The 21,746-nt window shown below is 46.7% G+C and overlaps 1 protein-coding gene across 1 annotated transcript in view; it reads right to left on the bottom strand.

Moving 5' to 3' along the window:
* Positions 1-5,874: 5,874 nt before the first annotated feature.
* D2hgdh (D-2-hydroxyglutaric acid dehydrogenase) overlaps positions 5,875-21,746 on the bottom strand; it is a 268,744-nt gene continuing 252,872 nt past the window's right edge. Inside the window, exon 9 of the mRNA XM_068375280.1 lies at positions 5,875-6,612. Coding sequence (XP_068231381.1) covers positions 6,403-6,612 — 210 coding nt within the window. The 3' untranslated portion in view covers positions 5,875-6,402. The remainder of the gene's footprint in view (positions 6,613-21,746) is intronic.

Genomic DNA, 21,746 nt, shown 5'->3' on the forward strand with positions numbered 1-21,746 from the left:
GCCTTTGGAGGCAGCAGGGCTCTTATGTGCTGAAGAGTCAGCATTTTGAATTTGTTGTTCACTATGAACTTGTTGAGAGGGGACAAGTCCAGAATGACTCTGAGTTTGTCGGAGTCCTTGGGAACACAGAATAGTCTTCCTTGGAACCTGGTGGACTTTACCCTCTTGATCACCTTGTTCAAGAGTTCTTGGACGTATTCTTCCAGGACGGGGGTGGGGTGTTGGAAGAATTGGTGGAAGGTTGGAGGTGGTGTTACCCAGCTCCACCCTAGTCCATTCTTGATGATGCTGTGAGCCCAAGGATCGAAGGTCCAACGATCCTGGAAGAGGCGGAGTCTTCCTCCCACCGGAAGCATCTCATTGCTTCTGGTTTCCCGAGGGTTTACCACCTTGGCCACCTGCTCCCCTTCCTCCTCTCCCTCTGGATGGACGTCGAGAGGAGTCTTTGCCGGCGCCTCTACCTTTGGGACGGAAGGTAGTTGACTGTGTTTTGTAGGCTGGTGTGATGACTGGTGACTGAGCCACCACTGGCTGGGGGACCAGCTGAAAGGTCTGTTGGGGCTGAGCCACCAACTGGGGAGCAGCGGATGTTGGAAACTGGAGCTTAGCCTGCCACTGCTGGGGTCTAGGCTTATTCGTTTTCTTCTTAGGTTGGGGGCCCTCATCCTGAGAAGATTTCCTCTTTGACATGCCCCACTTCTGGAGAAGGTTCCGGTTCTCCATGGCGGCTCTGTCAACGATCTCTTTCACGAGGTCGTTAGGGAAGAGATCTTTCCCCCAAATATTGGAGGAAATCAGTTTCTGGGGTTTGTGTTTGACGGTGGCATCCGCAAACACAAATTCTCTACAGGCTCTCCGGGCCCTGATGAAGCTGTAGAAGTCCTTCGTCAGGGTGGCGAGATGGGTCTTAGCCAAGACCATGTAGAAGCCTGGGGTCCGTGTGTCCCCGGCCATCGTCTCCATTTGGACTTGAAGAGAAAGGGAGGCAGCCAGCCTCTCTTTCGTGTCCAGCTCCCGACGCAGAAGGTATTCAGAGAGCTTGGGGAGGTTCTCGTTGAACTGCTGTCCAGCGATGTCAGCCTCCAACTTTCCCCATAGAGAAAGTTAACTGGATGTCTTTCCAGTTCTTGTCGTCGGGAGGGAGGGCGAGGGAGAGGGGCCTACATTCTTCCAGTGTAGGGCAGGGTTTCCCTTTCTCCACCGCCTTCAACACTGCCAACAGGGATTTCTCGTCGAAGGGGAAGACCATGGTGGTAGGAGCAAGAAAAGACGGGTGTTTCTTGCTTAGGGCCGGCACCTTGGAGTTGGTGTAGCCCTTACTCTTGAGGCAGCCGCCCAGAAGAGATTGAGCCTTTGCGTGGTTGAAGACGATGACCTCCTTAGGCTCGGTTTCCTCCTTGGAAACTGGCTCGGACTTGAGACGGATGTAACAGTCCGGTAATGCTTCAAAGCTAGGCGAAAACTCCACTTTTTCAAGGGCAATGGCGCCTAACTTGTCGTTGACGAAGATGCGTCCACTCGTGATCGGCATGTGTTCTGCATGCCTCCATGGGTTGGTCACTGAGCAAGGGGGAAGATCCGTAACGGTGATCTTCCTTGGGGTCTGTTTCGACAGACGAAGGATCTCCCTCTTAAAGTTTTCGTCCCTCTGGTGAAGCCTTTCGTCCAGGAGTGCCACCAAGGCCTGGAGGTTATCCTGGGTGTCCACTCTCACAGGAGTTGGAGTGGAAGAAGTAGAGGGGACGGGTTCCGAAATTGCAACGGAAGTAACAGAGGGGGCACGGGCGCCATCACCCCCGGAGTCAGGAGCCTCCGTATGCTCCTCCTCTTCTCGGCCCTCGGCCATCAGGGTCCTTTCGGTGGTGTCCGACACTACCGACATCCGTTCCACCTCATCAAGATAGAAGTCTTGAAGTGCGTCCGATACGTCTGGTTCAACCATTAGCTGGATGCAGGGGATCTCTGGCTTGGGAATAACAGCATCCGCAGATGCCTTGGGAAAGAGCAGAGCTCTCATCTTCTCACTAGGGAGATAGGGCCCCGTAGCGTTCTTCTGGAAACCACGCACCCATTTGCGTAGTTTCGCTCGAGCGATGTCCCTGGCCTCCGCAGATGGGGGTACTCGAACACTTCATGGAGCAGGTCTTTGCAGACAGTGCAGACCTGCGGGTCCCATTACCAGAGAGTCCCTTGGGCAACGGTACAGCTGGCGTGGGTTCGGCACACCAGGTGGCCATAAAAGTCCGGGCGCCGAACGCTGCAGAAGACGTTCTCACACGAGATGTACTCCTCCTGTAAAGAAGAAAGGGGTACATGAGTCTACAGAAGTCTATATCATTGACTTAAAGTAATCTTAGATTAGTCTTAAAGTAATTTTACTTACAATATAAGATTCCTTTCCAAGTGTAAGCTGGAAATGAAGCAGAAAAGACACATACTTGTGCATCCCGCCCAGCCAATTGCCGTGACCCCACACCATAACTAATTCTAGGAGCTCCTTCAGAGTCCCCTAAGAGGGGGAAGGAATATCCACACTGGATAAAGCATAACTTAGACTTCCTCAGGGGTATTAGTAATGGTGAGAGGGGGAGCTGAGTTCATTCAGCATAGAGAGAAAGGGGGAGAATTGATTCTCCACGATTCAGGTAGGTCCCGGCAAGGGACTGTGAATGGATGCACAGAGTATGCTAGAAGAATTTACTGCACAACTATACACCCTAGTTTTCTGACTAGGGTATGTACTATACCATAGATGTACTGGCTATCGTATATAGCTATACAATAGACACTGCCGGCGCAGGGCCAGCAGGGTAGAGGTGACAGTCCACTGAAGTAGAATGATTAGGTGGTGCCGGCAGCGTGACGGAATGCCGGAAGCGCGCCGGGCGCCAGCAAATCTCCATTGAGGGGGAACCCCTCCCAGCCATCAGTCTATGTGGCAGAGAGAGGGCGAAACCTCAAGATGATGGCAGATCGCCGTTAAGTCGGCGGCCCCCGCCAGTCGGCAAGCAACCAGCTTAGGTACTCCAACACTGACATCAATCAATGAGACAGAGAAGATACCGGGCTAAGCTAACGGCTGTTGCCGGCAGGGTAGTGTGGCAGTGGACTGGCACTGATAAGATAGAGTGAAAGAATAGAAGAAGGAGGAGGAAGGAAGGGCCGTAGCTCACTACCCAAACCTCGTCTTCTTCCGGAAGGAGTGCTCAAATTAAAGGGAGAGGATAGCAACCTTTCATCCAGCCGCAACAGAGCCGGCAGTCTGCTAGAGTTGTGGGTGGAGGCCCTAGGGAGGACCGAAGAACACTCTAAGATAGTGAGATCTTCCGCCGGCAGACCGACCTGTCATATGCTATCCCTTAGTTCAACTATATGCAGGAAGCCTAGCAGTTCGGACTAACCAACGAAAGGACTGGGCCGACACCCCCACAACCCACCGGCACACGGTCGAGTTGTAGGACGGTGGACAGAGGTGTGATGGCTAGGCCCGCACTTAAGGACAGAGGGGGAAGGGGCGAGGGTCCTGAGGGGGAGTGTAGGGGAAGGCGTGAGCCCTCACCGACACTAGGGGGGGGGGGGGGGATTCTGTTTCAGTACCAGCACTATCCCAGGTGTAGGAAGAATTCGTTATCCAGCCTAGGGTAGGTTAGTATAGTGAAGGCACAGCACTAATGTACTGTCCTAAACTATAAAGAAACAGAATCCCATGGCCTGCCTAACCTAGGCCACGGGAACAAGTCCCCAGACCAGGGAAGGCAGGTGTAGGACAAGTCGCTAGGCCACAGGGAGGAAGGGTTGTAACCCTACCAGGTGTAGACTAGGGGGAGGGGCAGAGCCCCCCCAACTTTGCCAGCCAGCAAAGACCAAAAGGAGAGTTCATGGTGTAGCTGGGAGGCAAACGACTAGTACTCTGAGGTCTGTCCCAAACTCAAAGCTCATGTACTATGGCTAAGAGTGGGGAAAGAAAATCCTACCCTAACCTCACTTGAATATGATTCAAGGTAAGGAGGGCTAGGATGTAGCCTAGGCTACCTCAGAGGGAGGAGATTACCTTGGATAAGGTAACTGGGGAGGTGAGAAAGTATACAAGAGCCCTAGCGTTAGGTTAGGGGCAAGGGAGTCGACTACCAAGATCATCGAAACCCCTTGTATACTTCCTAGAAGGAGAAAAACATGTGCAATCACTGAATCTTATATGTATAAATGCCTAACATCATTTCGTAAATTAACACTAGGAACACTTATTATATCATGCATGAAAGTAAACAAAAATGCCTAGGCTATTGAGCCTAGGGGCTAGGCTAGCAATCTAGCATACGAATTCGGCTACCTACACTGGCCAAAATTGAATACTGTCGGCATAACATAACTAATTCCTAGCAATTAAGACTAAATAACTAATGCTGATTATTAGTTATAAGACCGGGAAGGTTGTTCTGGCTAACTAAATAAAGCATGCAAAGCGAAAAACAGCGTCGGTGTCAAGACGCCTCCGGTCAAGGCACAGCTCCGCCACAAAACACGGTATTTTAACATAAAAAGGCGTTACTTTACGGCCAGAGCTGATTTATACAATACAAGAATATGGTACTCAACTTTCAAGAAGAAGGCGAGGCAGAAGATTGCGACATGATGATAATACAAGCGAATAACTGGGAAAAGGCACCTGGTCATAAACGCTACGTAAGAAGGAATGGAGAAGGCGCACAATGGTGACGTCAACCAAGATGGCGGCCAACATGGCTGCTGTTATGACGTCACAGAGTACCATAACAGTAACGAAGGAGGAGAACTTAATAACGGCTCCTCCTATAACTTGCCACACTTCCCCTTCGAAGCGTAAACGCTATGTGGGGTGCAGATAGTTATTTGGCGTGTCAAGCATACGTCCCCTGATATTATACGATATCCAAAAGGGAAACCTTATGGGTACTCGCGCCAGAAGTTAGAATTCTGACAAAACTTTAGTTTAATTCTCTGGGAATATCTACTGTAGTCATATATACCCTTAGGAAGCTACTGAAGGAACCTTCCATTAGGACGACATGGCTTGAGCCCAAAAAAGGGGTTTTGATGATCTTGCTAGTCGATTCCCCTGCCCCTAAAATACGGCTTAGGGCTTTTGTAAACTTTCACACCTCCCCGGTTACCTTTGCACTATGGTAATCTCTCCTCCCTCTGAGGTAGTCTAGGCTACATCCTAGCTCTCTCATAAATTGAAAAATAGAATACAAAAATGCTTTAATAAAGTATATGATATCCTGTGAACCAAGAAAATTAAATAATGATATAAAGTAAGAAAATATTGATAAAATATGACCAAAATGATTACCACATCATGACATAGCATAATAAATCTATGGAAACTTCTTATTTCGAGTACGACATAAGTTCAGACCAAGTTACGACCCGTTTCTCAGTCCCTATATTGGTCGTAAGTCGACGACTACCTGTAATACTTACTTGGATAATTTAGCTAGTCCTACCGAGCCTTCCCCACTTTTGGTATTATGCTCCAACTGGCGAGTCGGGCTACTGGCTCAGCCTTGTGTTACCAAAGACGGGGCAGAATATGAGGTATTGGGGTTGCCAAGTGGTAAAATTTGGACAGTTAATGGAATTCAGGGGCTAGCTAAATTATCCAATTAAGTATTATCAATACAGTACAGTATTAATTTTAGAATGGAAATTCCATGTTTCTAACATACTGTACAAAGACAAAAATACAGTCCTATACAAGGATTTCATAATGAGATTACCAGTAAGAAGGCAGTATAATGCAATGTTATACCTGGTTTTAGTAGCAAATGTTAATAATCACTGTGCTTCAATCGCAGTTTTCAATAGATATATTGCTTATTGCATACAGGATGCTTTGTATTGAAAATTATAGCTTTATTTCAAGATTATTTACAGCATTGTTTGTAAATTACACAAATATAAATCCAAAATAATAGAGAATTTTCAATATAATCACACTATTTCAAATTGACTTAATATTAGATTGTTCGTATATCTTTTGCTTCATGCATTATGATACTGTATACAGTAATAGAAAATTGAAACTGGTTGAAATAATTTGAAAACATTCTCAAATCCAGCTATTCTGGGTGTTTAACAAGGAGCTGAGTACATCTCAACAATTAAAATTCCATTATTTAAACCAAGCTACATTTAACATTTCCAAATGCTTTTTTGATTCACTAAGAGCCCAAATAAGTATTCAAAATTATCTTGCATTCTTACATCTCAGGAACTATTGAATATAAGAATAACAGTTTTTAATTATGACCTCAAAATCTTCATAATTAAAATTTTATACTTGGTTTTTTTTTTTTTTACTGCTATATATCAATTCTCCAATATAAATCCAAATGCTAGTTGTATAAATCAATTTATTCATTACATTTCTGGCAGCACTTTATAGGGGTTAAGAATTCCTTTTGGATCCATTAGCATTTTCATTTGTTTCATAAGCTTTATTGCATTTGAAGACTTTGAAAAATGCATGTAGTTTCTTTTCTTGAAACCTAGTCCATGTTCAGCACTAATACTCCCACTGACTTCAGCTGTCCACTCAAACACAGTAGGTTCAATGAGATTTACAATGTCCTGCAAAATAAAAAAAAAATAAAGTAATTTATATACAGTACAGTATTTCAATGCTAAACAAACCTGTCTTTTAGAATAGGAAATATCTCTAATATTAGTTTGTGCCGACACAGATACAAACCTTCGCTATTTATAGGGTATACTTTCGGCGCAGCTGAAAGACGAGCCATGATAATTTTAGTGAGGGATAACTACCCCATCCGCTAGTTGGCGGGTGGGGGGTGGGGTAGACTGGCTACCCCGCTCACTCACACCTCTCGGCTGAGTAACCACTTTACTTTATGGCTCGGTAGAGGACGGACATGCTACCCTTCTCTCCCGCAAAGACTTAAGTTGATGTTTTTTGTTTATTTTTTATTTTGATTTTTTGTTTTTCTTGTGTGTTTTCATTTATCTTACATATATATGAGTGTATGCTGTATATGTATAAATGGAAATATACGTTGTTAGATACGTGTAACTTTAATTGCTGTTGACAACGTATTCAACTGCCTCCGCCGTAAGGGAGTTGTCATTGCTGCCCTACTCTGCGACTGTTGGTCGGCAGGTTCTCAACACTGCCGTGTGTTTGTTTCATTAAAGTGTAAAACAGTTCAGCTCCCTTTCGAGGAATTATCTTACAAAGGAGGTGACTTATTCCCCAAATAGTGTATTTTGTGCAACGGAGCATGAATTGTAATTGATAACAACTTCTTTTTTTTTCACAGGTAACAGCAACGTAGAACACAAGGCCTGGTCTACGGCCGCCCTGTTCGTTATCCTGCGCTCCATGTGGTAGCTCGTGAGCTGCCCTCATTACAAGGTAGCATTCGCTGTCAACCTTCAACGTGATGTTCCTCCTTCGAGGGGAACTTCTCTCTCTCTCTCTCTCTCTCTCTCATGAGAGAGAGAGAGAGAGAGAGAGAGAGAGAGAGAGAGAGAGAGAGATTTTTGTTTACGCATATGGTTTTGTCCCATAGAGCTGGGAGAATGCTTTACTTAGGCTATGTCCTCTTGCGGAAGGACTTCTCTCTCGTTTACGAGAGATTTTTTACACCTACGCTTTTTACCATAGAGCTGGGATAAAGCTTGCCTTGGGCGATGTCCTCCTTCGGGAGGACTTCTCTCTCGTTCGCGAGAGAGTGAGTTTCTTACGCCTACGCTTTTTTCCCATAGAGCTGGGAGAAAGCTTATTTTAGGCGATGTCCTTCTTTAGGAGGACTTCACTCTCGTTTGTGAGAGAGAGATTATTGAGCCTACGCTTTTTTCCCATAGAGCTGGGAGAAAGCTTGTGTTTGGCGATGTCCTCCTTCGGGAGGACTTCTCCCTCGTTCGCGAGAGATATTATACGCCTACGCTTTATTCCCATAGAGTTGGGAGAAAGCTTGTCTTAGGCGATCTCCTTCGGGAGAACACCCTCTCATTTGCGAGAAATAACTTGTAGGAGCTTGCTGATCCACCTGGGGCGGTGGCAGAGCTTTCTCCGAAGCAGGTTATCCTTTCGGGGGAACGAGTCTCTCGTCCTCGAGAGAAGACCGCCTCTGGGCATCGGTGGTCCCCTGTTACGCTTATGGTTCTCCTTCAGGGGCGGTGCGAGAGCCTTCTCTTAAGCGACATTCTCCTTCGGGAGAACTAACCTTTTATGCGAAGGTGTTATCTTGAACCTGCTGGTTCTCCTTGATCCTTTTGGGTCTCGTTCGATCACCCTTTGGGCTGGCGTGATCGTTGAGCCTTCGGGCTCTCGTCATATTGATCCTGCGCGTTCTCATGACAGTAGGAGTCCTTCGGGACTCATCTCGAAACCTTCGGGTTTCAGTTACGCTGAACCTTCGGGCTCTCGTAACGATGGTAACGTTGAGCCTTCGGGAACTTGTGCCATCAATCAAGTTAATGGTAAAAAACTCGTCTTTTTTTTATATGCAAAACTCGACATTCCACTTGCCTTTAAGACAATATAATCTTCACTGAGACTTTTCTACATTTGAAAATTAGATATTTTGAAAATGCTAATGCTAAATTTAAATGTACATTATGTAAGGTATCCTTTCTTGAGATATTACTGTTGGTTTTAAGGGAATTTCTGTCAGAAACCATTAAAGTTCCTTTCTTTCAGCTATTCTCATACCAAAAGAAGTTGCCATACATCCTCTCAATTTTGCTGTCAATAAGTTAGCAACTAGCCCTTCTATAGTTTTAGATTTTCCTTCTGTTCAATTAACCGTAAAGTACTTGTAGTAAATAAAAAAAAAAAAAATAGCTTCCATAGATGAAGAACAACGACAACCCTACGGTAGAAATTAGCAAAAACAACAAAAGTTAGTTGACAATGGTTTCAAATTGGCAGCTGGATAAAACAGAATAAAGTTTAAAAAATATTCTATTCCTTACAGCTAAATGAGCTAATTACAATAATTGGGCACACTTTGTTTTTCTTTTGATTGGAAATAAATTCAATACGCATAAAAGAAATTGTTCTTGCCTGGCTTGAAGTTGAACATATTTATTAACATGCATAATACTTACAGAGCAGCCAACTTCACCGTCAAGAGATTTAGGTTTTTAGTTGTAGACATTTTGTAGATAGGTAAATTAGCAATTTTTGGGCCCAGGCCATGTCGTCCTGATGGAAGGTTCCTTCAGTAGCTTCCTAAGGGTATATATAACAACAGTAGATATTCCCAGAGTACTAAACTAAAGGTTTCACAGAATTCTAACTTCTGGCGCGAGTACCCATAAGGTTTCCCTTTAGGATATCGTATAATAACAGGGGACGTATACTTGACACGCCACATAGCTATCTGCACCCCACATAGCATTTACGCTTCGAGGGGGAAGTTGGTGGCAAGATATGGGAGGAGCCGTTATAAAGTTCTCCTCCTCCTCCGTTACTGTTATGGTACTCGGATGACGTCATAAACGCTGCCATCTTGGCTGACATCATAACCGCCCACGTCCCCATTCCTTTTCTAGTAACGTCTATGACCAGGTGTTTTTTCCCAGTTGTTCGCTATTTACTGCCAGCATGGCGCAATCTTCAGCTGCTTCTGCTTCTGGAAAGTTGAGTGCCATATTCTTATATTGTATAAATCAGCTCTGGCAGTAAAGTAACTCCTTTTTATCTTTAAATACTGTGTTTTGTGGCGGAGCTGTTGCCTAACCGGAGGCGTCCCTGATGCTGTTGTTCGCTTTGCATGCTTTATTTAGTTAGCCAGAACAACCATCCCAGTTTCTTAACTAAATATCAGTATTAGTTATTTAGTCTTCATTGCTAGGAATTAGTTATTTTATGCCGATAGTATTCTTTAATTTTGGCGTGTGTAGGTAGCCGAATTTATGACGCTAGAGTTGCTAGCTCAGTCCCCTAGGCTTGATAGCCTAGGCGTTTTAGTTTACTTTCATGCATGATATAAAAAGTGTTCCTGGTGTTATTTTATTAAATGAAGATATTAGCCATTTATACATATAAGATTCAGTGATTGCACATGGGTTTTCTCCTTCTTGAAAGTATACAAGGGGTTTTGATGATCTTGGTAGGCGATTCCTTTGCCCCTAACCTACGGCTTAGGGGCTTTTGTATACTTTCACACCTCCCAGTTATTGCCTAAGGTAATCTTTCCTCCCTCTGAGGTATTCTAGGCTACATCCTAGTCCTCCTTATCTTGAATGTACTCAAGTGAGGTTAAGCTAGGATTTTCTTTCCCTGTCCAGAGCCATAGTTCATGAGCTTTGAGTTGGGGTCAGAACCTCAGAGTATCAGTCGTTTGCCCCCAGCTACCCCTTTAGGTGAATGAACTCTCCTTTAGGTCTCCGCTGGATGGCAAAAGAGGGGGGGGGGGCTCTGCCCTCCCCCCTAGGCCACACCTGGTAGGGTTACGACCTTTCCTCCCTGTGGCCTAGCGACTTGTCCTACGCCCGCCTTCTCCGGGCTAGGGGATATGCTTTCCCTAGCCTAGGTTAGGCAGACCCTAGGATTCTGTTTCTTTATAGTTTAGGATGGCACAACCATGCCGTTCTTTAACTGTACTAACCCACCCTAGGCTGGAGAATGAACTCTTCCTATACCTGGGATGGCGCCGGTACTGAAACAGAATCCCCTTTAGGGTGTCGGGGGAGGCTCACACCAACCCCCTCACTCCTTCTCAGGACCCTTTCCCCTCCCCCTCTGTCCTTTGGTGATGGCCTAGCCATCATACCTCTGTCCACCATCCTACAACTCGACCGAGTGCCGACGAGTTGTGGGGTCGGCCTGGTCCTTTCGCCTCCTAGTCCGAGCTGCTTAGCTTCCCGCACATAGTTGAACTATGGGATAGCGTACGACAGGTCGGTCTGCTGGCGGAAGACCTCCCTGCTATCTGAGTGTTCTTTGGTCCTCCCTTGGACTGCCACCCGCAACCCTAGCTGACCGCCGGCTGAGTTGCGGCTGGATGGAAGCCTGATCACACTCTTCCTTCCATTTGAACCCTCGTTCTCGAGGTAGGCGAGGTTGGGGTAGTGAGCTGCCGCCCATCCCTCTCCCTTCCTCTATGCTTTCTCTCTCTCAATTAAGTGCCAGTCCACCGGCACACAACTCTGCCGGCAACAGCCGACAGCGTAGCCTAGGTCTCCTCCCAGTCTCAAAGATCGATGTCAGGGAAGGAGTACCAACAGCCGGTTGCCTTTCTGCCATCAATTCCTGAGGTCGTCTCCCTTTCCCCGCCACATAGACTGACTGCTGTAAGGGATTACCCTCAATCGGAGACCCGCCGGCGCCCGGTGTGCCTCCGATGCGTCGGCAGGCTGCCAGCCCCAACTAATTCATATTACGACGGTGGGCTGTCACGTTTCTCTAACCCTGAGTGTCTGTTGTATGGCTGTACACGGTAGCCAGTACATCTGTGGTATAGTACATACCTAAGACAGAAAACTATGGTGTATAGTTATGTAATAGATATTTTCTAGCATACTCTGTGGATCCATGCGCAGTCCCTTGCCGGGACCTATTCGAATTGGGGATAATTATTTCCCCTTTTCCCTATGCTGAATGATCTCAGCTCTCTCCCTTTCACCACTGCTAACACCTCGGAGGAAACACTAGCTATGCTTCTCTATCCCTACTGGATAGCTTCCTCCTTCGGGCTTCTCTGAATGAAAGCCCTAGAGTTAGTATTGGTGTAAGGTCGCGGCAATTAGCTGGGGGGGATTCACAAGTATGTGTCTTTCCTGCTTCATTTCCAGGTTACCTATCCTAAGCTTACACTTGGAAAGGAATCTTATACTGTAATTGAGATTACTTTAAGACTAATCTAATATTACTTTAAGTCCATCATTATAGACTTCCATATACTCATGTACCCCTTTCTTCTTTACAGGAGGAGTATATCCGATGTGAGAGCGCCTTCTGCAGCATTCGGTGCCGTGACTTCTGCGGCCACCTGGTGTGCCGAACCCACGCCAGCTCCTCCGTCACCCAGGGATCTCTGAGGTACTGGGACCCGTAGGTGTACACTGTCTGCAAGGACCTGCTCAACGAGGCGTTCGAGACTCCCCAGTTGGCGGAGTCAAGGGACATCACTCGTGAGAAACTAAGCAAGTGGGAGCGTGGTTTCCAGAAGAATGCCACGGGGCCCTATCTCCCCAATGAGAAGATGAGAGCTATGCTCTTCCCTGAGGCATCTGTGGATGCTGTCATCCCCAAACCGGAGATCCCCTGCGTCCAGCTGACGGTCGACCCTGACGTTTCCGACGCACTCCAGGACATCCATCTTGATGATGATGAGAGGATGTCAGAGGTGTCGGACACCACCGAGAGGACCCTGATGGCAGAGGGTCGAGAAGAGGAACCTACAGAGGCTCCTGACTCCGAAGAAGAAGGCGCCCCTGCATCCTCTATCGCTTCCGTAGTCATCTCGGAACCAGTCCCCTCTACATCGTCCACTCCTATGCCCACAAGAGCCGACGACTCCATGGACAACTTCCAGGCCATGATAGCGGTCCTCGAGGAAAGGCTCCGCAAGAGGGACGAGGACTTCAAAAAAAAAGATCCTCCATTTGACGAAGCAACCTCAGAGGAAGATCAATGTGAAGGACCTTCCAACCTGTTCCGTGACGAACCCTTGGAGGCATGCTGAGCACATGCCTATCACGAGTGGCAGGATCTTCTTGAACGACAAGCTAGGTGCTGTCCCCCTTGATGAGGTGGAATTCTGGCCTAGCTTTGAGGCGTACCTGGACTGCTACATTCGCTTCAAGTCTGAACCAGTTTCCAAGGAGGAAACCGAGCCGAAAGAGGTCATTGTGTTTGACCACGCGAAGGCTCAATCACTGCTAGCCGGTTGTTTGAAGGACAAGGGCTACACCAACTCCAAGGTGCTAGCTCTGAGCAAGAAACACCCATCTTTTCTTGCTCCAAACACCATGGTCTTCCCCTTCGCGGAGAAGTCCCTTCTAGCGGTGTTAAAGGCCATGGAGGAAGGGAAACCCTGCCCTACATTGGAGGAATGTAGGCCCCTCTCCCTCGCCCTACCCCTCGACGACAAGAACTGGAAGGCCATCCAGTTAACTTTCTCTGTGGGAAAGTTGGAGGCCGACATTGCTGAACGTCAGTTCAGTGAGAACCTCCCCAAGCTCTCCGAAAATCTTCTTCGTTGGGAGCAGGACACAAAAGTGAGGCTGGCCGCCTCCCTTTCCCTCCAGATGCTCGTAGAGACGATGGCTGGGGAACAGCGGACACCAGGCGTCTACATGGTCTTGGCCAAGACCCACCTCGCTACCCTGACGAAAGACTTCTATAGCTTCGTCAGGGCACGGAAAGCCTGCAAAGAGTTCATGTTTGTGAATGCCACCGTAAAACACGAACCAAGGAAGCTGATTTCCTCCAATATCTGGGGGAAAGATCTCTTTCCCAATTACCTCGTGAAAGAGATCGTCGACACGGCCGCCACGGAGAATCGGAACCTTCCCCAAAAGTGGGGCATATCAGGCAAAAGGAAATCTTCTCAGGATGAGGGCCCCCAACCGAAGAAGAAATCCAACAAGCAAAGACCACAGCAGCGTCAGGCTAAACGTCAGTTTCCGGCAAGCGCTGCTCCCCAGTTGGTGGCTCAGCCCCAACAAACCTTCCAACTGGTACCCCAGCCGGTGGTGACTCAGTCACCAGCCTTCACCCCCGCCTATGAAAGGCAGTCGACTACCTTTCGTCCTAGAGGTAGAGGTACCGGCAGAGACTCCTCCCGAGTCCCTCCAGAGGGAGAGGAGGAAAGGGAGCAAGCGGCCAAGGTGGTAAACCCTTGGGCAACCAGAAGCAATGAGATGCTTCTGGTGGGAGGAAGACTCCGCCTCTTCCAGGATCGTTGGACCTTCGATCCCTGGGCTCACAGCATCATCAAGAACGGACTAGGATGGAGCTGGGAAACACCACCACCAGCTTTCCACCAATTCTTCCAACACTCCACCCCCATTCTGGAAGAATACTTCCATGAACTCTTGAACAAGAAGGTGATCAAGAGGGTAAAGTCCATCAGGTTCCAAGGAAGACTATTCTGTGTTCCCAAGAAGGACTCCGACAAACTCAGAGTCATTCTGGACTTGTCCCCTCTCAACAAGTTCATAGTGAGCGACAAGTTCAAAATGCTGACTATTCAGCACATAAGAGCCCTACTGCCTCAAAAGGCATACAGTCTCGATAGACATGGCGGATGCCTACTGGCACATTCCAATGAATCGCCAGACCTCCTCCTAACTAGGATTCAGGCTTCAAAGAAGACAGTACACCTTCAGAGCCATTCCCTTTTGGGCTAAACATAGCCCCAAGGATATTCACGAAGCTCGCAGAGATGATCGTTCAACAACTACGCCTACAAGGCATCCAGGTGATGGCTTACCTGGACGATTGGCTGGAGTGGGCAGCATCAGAAGAAGAATGCCTGCAAGCTTCCACAAAGGTGATCCAATTCTTGGAACATTTGGGCTTCAAGATCAACACCAAAAAGTCGCGACTTCTCCAGCTCAGAAGTTCCAATGACTAGGTATCCATTGGGATCTTCAGTCACACTGTCTTTCCATTCCACTAAAGAGGAAGCAAATAGCAAGATCTGTCAAGAAACTTCTCAAATCCAAACGGATTTCAAGACGACAACAGGAACGGGTGCTCGGCTCCCTTCAGTTTGCTTCAGTGATAGACCCAGTGCTAAGAGCACAGCTAAAAGATGCATTGGGAGTCTGGAGAAGATATGCATCAAACGCTCGAAGAGATCTCAAGAGACCTCTGCCAACAAGGCTACGATCACTCCTCAAGCCGTGGTCGGAGGCAAAAATTCTGAAAAGATCGGTACCTCTTCAATTCCGCCTCCCTCGGTCGTTATCCATGCGGATGCATTGCTAGAAGGATGGGGGGGGGGGGTCACTCAAATCAACGTCAAGTTCAAGGAACATGGTCTCCCCTATTCAAGATGTTTCACATCAACATCTTAGAGGCCATGGCAGTCCTTCTCACCCTGAAGAGGCTGTCCCCACGTCCGTCAGTCCACATTCGACTGACCCTGGACAGTGACGTCGTGGTCAGATGTCTCAACCGTCAGGGCTCAAGATCGCCCCAACTCAACCAAGTGTTGCTGCCCATCTTCCGCCTGGCGGAGAAGAAAAGATGGCACCTGTCAGCAGTTAACCTACACCTGTCAGCAGTTAACCTACAAGGATTCCACAACGTGACGGCAGATGCTCTATCCAGGACAGCCCCGATCGAGTCAGAATGGTCCCTAGACACAGACTCATTCTCCTTCATCTCCCAAGAAGTCCCAGAACTGCAGTTCGACCTCTTCGCAACGAGCGACAACAAGAAACTTCCTCGCTACGTGGCCCCATACAAGGACCCCAGAGCGGAAGCGGTGGACGCCATATCCCTGCATTGGAACATATGGACAAAGATTTACCTGTTCCCTCCACCAAACCTTCTGCTAAAGGTCATCACCAAGCTGAGATTCTTCCAAGGAATAGCAGCCCTAGTGGCCCTGGAGCAACTGGTTCCCATTGATCCTGGAGTTACAACCCAAGCTAATTCCCCTGCCGGACCCAGTTCTAACCCAACAAGTTCAGAAGTCGACTGTCTTCGCTTCATCAAAGAAAACCCGAGACCTTCATCTCATGATTTTCTCTCCCTAGCCATTAAGAAGAGCTTTGTGATCTCAAAGGAAAGCTTAGACTTCTTAGAGGAATATAAAAAAAAATCTACCAGAAGGCAATACGAGTCATCTTGGAGGAAATGGGTGACCTTTGTCAAGGCCAGAAATCCTAAGGAAACATCAATGGATTGCTGTTTGACCTTCATTCACCCTCATGGACAAGGCTTGGCAGCCAACACGATTTCCACCTGCAAATCGGCCCTGACAAGACCCTTACTATATGCCTTCCAGATAGACCTGTCTAGTGACATTTTCAACAAGTTGCGGAAGGCATGTGCTAGACTCTGACCCGCAACCCCTCCGAGACCCATCTCCTGGTCTCTTGACAGGGTGCTCCATTTTGCCTCAAGTTTGAACAATGAAACTTGCCCTCTGAAAGATTTGACTCAAAAAGTGATTTTCTTATTTGCCCTAGCCTCGGGGGCCAGAGTCAGTGAAATTGTGGCATTATCAAGGGAAGATGGCCAGATCCAGTTTGCAGAAACAGGCGAGCTCACTCCTTTCCTGACCCAACGTTTCTTGCTAAGAATGAGCTACCCACCAAAAGGTGGGGTCCCTGGAGAATCTGCCCTCTGAAGGAAGATATATCCCTGTGCCCATTGGAGAGCCTAAAGGTCTATCTTCGAAGAACTTCGGACTTCGGTGGAGGACAGCTTTTTAAAGGAGAAACATAGGGTTCTGACTTGTCACTTAAACAACTAAGGGCGAAGATCACCTACTTTATTCGCAGAGCGGATCCTGACAGTACACCTGCAGGTCACGATCCCAGGAAAGTCGCCTCTTCCCTGAATTTCTTCCAGTCGATGTACTTCGAAAGTCTTCAATCATTCACGGGCTGGAAGTCTTCAAGAGTGTTCTTCAAACACTATGCGAAGCAGGTGCAAGAGTTGAAACGCTTCGTGGTAGCTGCAAGTAGTGTGTTAAAACCTGCTGTTTAGTGCTGCGATGAACAGTGAGTTATATGGGACTCTAACTCTAAGGGTGTCTGTGTTGACCCTAGTGTGCAACATAGTGAAAATAGTGCAACTGAGTGACACTATGGACTGTTCCTCTACTAAGGTGAAGTCACATAGACTAAAACACTTGTGCCACGTGTTCTAAACATGAAGTGTAGATAAGACATTCTAGAAAGACTTTATAATTCCTATGGAATTAACGTGTGTGATAGCAAGTTTTCCTTTTCAGATACCACATCTATTTCTATTGATGTCCCAAGTCTATGTAACTAATTTGCATTCCATTACAATTTACATCTATTTATTTTATGTATGCTAATTCTTATTTATGCCCAAAATAAAAAATTCGCTGTAATCGTGTGTCTTATTTCACCCTAACATTGTAATAAAATACTGTTTGAGAGTTTTTAATATCCCTTTATACTGTATACAATTATCTGAACAATGAAATATTGTAGTTCATCCATTTAGCCAAACTCATCTAAACTAAGGTAATTTATTCCAACACGTTATACTTACATTATCTTCTACCTCGCTCTGGGATCGGCAGGTACTTCCTGATGCTGGGTGAGTTTCTTTATCAAGTAACTTCGAGACTTTCCATAAGTCCAATAGGACTCATCCCTACCGGGAGGAGGGGGGGGGGGCAGGAAGCGGTATCACAGTACATGTTTATCTGAGGTGACATATACCGGTAATGTCACAAGGTCTCTAGGGTCATTAGACCAAAGGAATATTGTCTAGAAGTCGAAGGCACTACTGAGGGAAAAATCCACGATACATTAATTCTCTGGTACACTTCCATCAAGACGACATGGCCTGAGCCCAAAAAACAGATTTTGAGCGAAGCGAAAAATCTATTTTTGGGTGAGATAGCCATGTCGGCCTCATGGACCCGCCCTTTTCTCTATTCGGGCCTTGGTAGGCCCCCTCCCAATCTTACTGTATCATGGGGGCTGGCCTCGACACCAGTAGGAATGAGGACGCGGGCGATTAGGACGTCAGCCAAGATGGCGGCGTTTATGACGTCATCCGAGTACCATAACAGTAACGGAGGAGGAGAACTTTGTAACGGCTCTTCCCATATCTTGCCACCAACTTCCCCCTCGAAGCGTAAACGCTATGTGGGGTGCAGATAGCTATGTGACGTGTCAAGTATACGTTTCATGTTATTATACGATATCCTAAAGGGAAACCTTGAGGGTACTCGTGCCAGAAGTTAGAATTCTGTGAAACCTTTGGTTTAATTCTATGGGAATATCTACTGTAGTCATATATACCCTTAGGAAGCTACTGAAGGAACCTTCCATCAGGACAACATGGTTATCTCCGAGAGCAGAGTGGTTTTGAAGACACACATAATCGATTAGACAATCCTTTCTATAGTAAAATTGCACTACAAAGCATTACATCAGTTCCCCTAATATTTCAGACTTAGGGTACTGTATACAGTATGGCTATATTCAGCAACCGGTATCTGGAAACTTTGTATCCGCCGGGGCCAATGTGGTGGTGGAGACACACAAGCCACAGATATTAATCTGTTACCCGAGGTATATATTATTTTCATAACAAAATTTATATAATTTTTATCTTTTTATTGATTATTGATTAATCTGTTACCCGAGGTATATATTATATTCATAACAAAATTTATATAATTTTTATCTTTTTATTGATTATGCTTTTTATTCTAATTGAGATAAGATTTTTTTTTTTTTATTTATTTATTATTTTTTTTTTTTTTGTCACAGCCTAACCCCTAGCTATTTGGGGTCTGGGAAGCGTTCTTATTCTATCACTGAGAACTTGCATGATTTGCCTATACAGAGTGGAAAACAAAACTATTCATTACCATTATTTATTTATTGTAAACAAAACATAAAGAAATTGATATCAACTTACTGATCCTCACTATCTACGTGAAAAAGGATCATATAATCAATATTACAGATTTTGTTACGAAGCTTTCGTATGCTATTATATTTTCCTAATTAATAATAATTATTTTCATAGCTATTATGCAATTATAATCTCAAATAATAAAAAGAAGTTAAAAATACATCCAGAATTAGTCTCTCGTCAAACATGACCACAGTCATCGGGCATAAACTGGGAACAAATCATTTGGCACTAAGTTGATTGTCAATTTGATCAAGATTTCCCGGTTCAGTTCGGTTTGATTACCCATCGGTAAACGGTCCACACATATACACTTCTATCTGTTTTAATAAAAGTGTTAGCTCATTTCATGTTTTCTTTGGCATAACGTTTATCATAAGAATTAGGCATTGATATAATTAGTCCTTTTTGGGCTCAAGCCATGGCGTCCTGATGGAAGGTTCCTTTTTGGTAGCTTCCTTGGGTATATAACTACTAGATATTCCCAGAGAATTTAACCACAGGTTATCACAGAATTCTAACTTCTGGAGCGAGTATCCTAAAGGTTTCCCTTTAATACATCGTATATCAACAGGGGACGCATGTATTAACGCGCCACATAGCTATCTGCACCCCACATAGAGTTAACACTTCGATGTGTAGGGGCGGAGAATAGCTGGGGAGCCGTTCCACAGCTAATCTCGTTCGTGGCTACTTTTGGTACTCGAGACGTAAACAAACGGGCGCCATTGCTAAATGACGTCACGTCCGTCCTCATCCTTCGCTTAGTAGCTTGCCTTACTAGACGGATTTTTCCCTGTGCGTATCTTATCGACTTGCATCTTAGCCATGTCTCTACCCTCGGCCTCGCCTTCTTCTGGAAAGTTGAGTACAAGGTTCCAGTATTGTTTAAATAAGCTCTGACCGTAAAGTAACTTTTACTTTTCGAGATATTTTATGTTTTGTGGCAGAGCTGTGCTACTACCGGACCCGCCATTTTATGGCGTCGCTGTTGTCTTGCATGCCTTATTTAGCTAGCCTCAACAGCTTTTCCGGCCTCATTAACTAATCGATACTATTAGTTATTTAGTCTTCATAGCTAGGAACTTTATATATCGTGTTTTGACGCTCTTTTATTGGTCATCGACTGACCCCATACCAGTTCGCTAGTCTAGCCCCTAGGCCAGAGTGCCTATCATCAGTGTTCATGCATGATATATTACAGTGATCCTAGGTTTATATATGAAGATAGTGGCATTATTTTATGATACTGTTTACTGTGATGCAAGTGTTTTCGCCTTCAGGGACCATATAGGGGATAGGTTTGACAGTGTGCCTCTCTAACCTAACCTAATTGTAGGCCCCCTATATGCTCCCTTCACCCCCTGCCTTAGGGCATTCCCTCTGCGTAGCCTTGCTCTCCCTACCACGTAAGGGGATCAAGCTCATACCAGAGTACTTATCGCTTCTCTGTCCTCCCTAAGGGAATGATCCCCCCTTAGGGTTGCGTCCGAGAATGAGGAACGGCTTGCCCTTCCTCTATTGCTGAGACTAGGCTACCTGACCTTCCCTGCAATGCGATACGTCTTCCATCCTTCCTGGTTCAGGGTGTAACATCCCTGCTCTAGGTTAGGCTTGGGGGGAGTTAGTTCTGTGCCTTGCTGAAACGGTACCCATGCACCGTTCTCAGACAGGCTGCCTAACCTTAGGCTAGGGAGCGTCCTCCCTTCCTTGGTGGCCGCTTTGGTACAGAGCCTCTCCTATAGAAGACCCTTCTTCTTCTCCCCTCCCCACCTATCTCTTGTATGGCCTAGTCTATACTTAGGTTAGTCTATACCCATCTGTGATAGGGCTACCTTGAGTCCCTGTGTGCAGTCCGCTCTGGTACATAAACCCTTCATAGTGTCCTATGGGGTTAGCCACTGGATGCGTTTTGTCCGCAGGGGTTCTCCCCCTCTTGGGTGTTCCCTAGCCCTCCCTTGGGCTAACCTGGCTCCCGGCCGCCTGCGGCCCCTGCCACTGGATGATAGGGCTAGCCTCTATCATGGGTACATCCATTCAGGTGGGATGCCTTGGGGTTCGTGTCCGTACCCCTACATCCCTCCTTCTGTCTCTTTTTTACTGTCCTGGTGCCGGTCCCTTGCCGCCTCCACTGTCGGTGATACCGACCTCCCCCCTTGGTGACACATTCCTTGCCCCCCGGGCCGTAAGTCCTCCGTGTGCCGGAGGGCTGCCGCCTCCCGTCAGCGTACAGCCGATGGTCTTCCCTCTTACCTCATAGCTTCGGTCGTCCGTCCATCGGTCCGGCCCCCGTAGTGCCGGCATCCACTGCCGGCAGTCCGGTTCTGCTATAGCCCATCCTTGTCCCTGTCACCAGGCCGGCAACCTCCGGCTGCCGGAGCCGCTGCTTCCCGCCGGCGTGCCGCCGTTGTGCCGGCGGCCGCCATCCTGGCATTACTCCTGACTTCTATATTTGTCTTCCCTAATGCCAGAAACTCTGCTGGAGCGGCCTCCGGCGTGCCGTCGGTCTGCCGGAGCCTTCCGGAGGCGTCAAAGCGACCTGCACCCCTTCTCCTAGCTATCAACTCATGCTGATAGCCCTACATTGCAACCAGATGGTTTGACTACATAAATAGATAGGTATTGTCTTACTGTTCTATTAATAATCATGCTGTCTTCTTGCATATCCCAAATTTCCAGCATGCTGTGTGTATCCTAGCATGGCTGGTTGCCGGAAACCGTTACCCTATGGGATCGTCTACATTCCCAATTCTATGGTCTGAGTGGTCTCAGTCCCAGTTTTATATCCTTGGCAATTCCTACTAGAATTCCCCCTGCCTCCCTGGCAATCTATGAAGAATTCTGCCCTGTGCCCTTGGTCACAAACAAATTGCCTATGGAGTATGCTTCTATCTCCTTCATTTCCGCCCACTCTCAAAAAACATCAAAATGTTTATATCACTTAAAATTAAGTTAAAGATTAATCCTTTAATATTTAACTTTAGAATATAAGTCATTCTTATGACTCCCCCATACTCATGTTCTCTTTCTCTTACAGGAGGAGTACGTGAAGTACGACCACGGCTTCTGTGCAGTGAAGCGCCCGCACTTCTATGGGCACACGGCGTGTAGAACTCACGCCCCTTGCGCCAACAAGAAAGGC

Source organism: Palaemon carinicauda, chromosome 6 (genome assembly GCF_036898095.1).
Source record: "Palaemon carinicauda isolate YSFRI2023 chromosome 6, ASM3689809v2, whole genome shotgun sequence".
In the NCBI taxonomy this organism is placed as follows: Eukaryota; Metazoa; Arthropoda; class Malacostraca; order Decapoda; family Palaemonidae; genus Palaemon; species Palaemon carinicauda.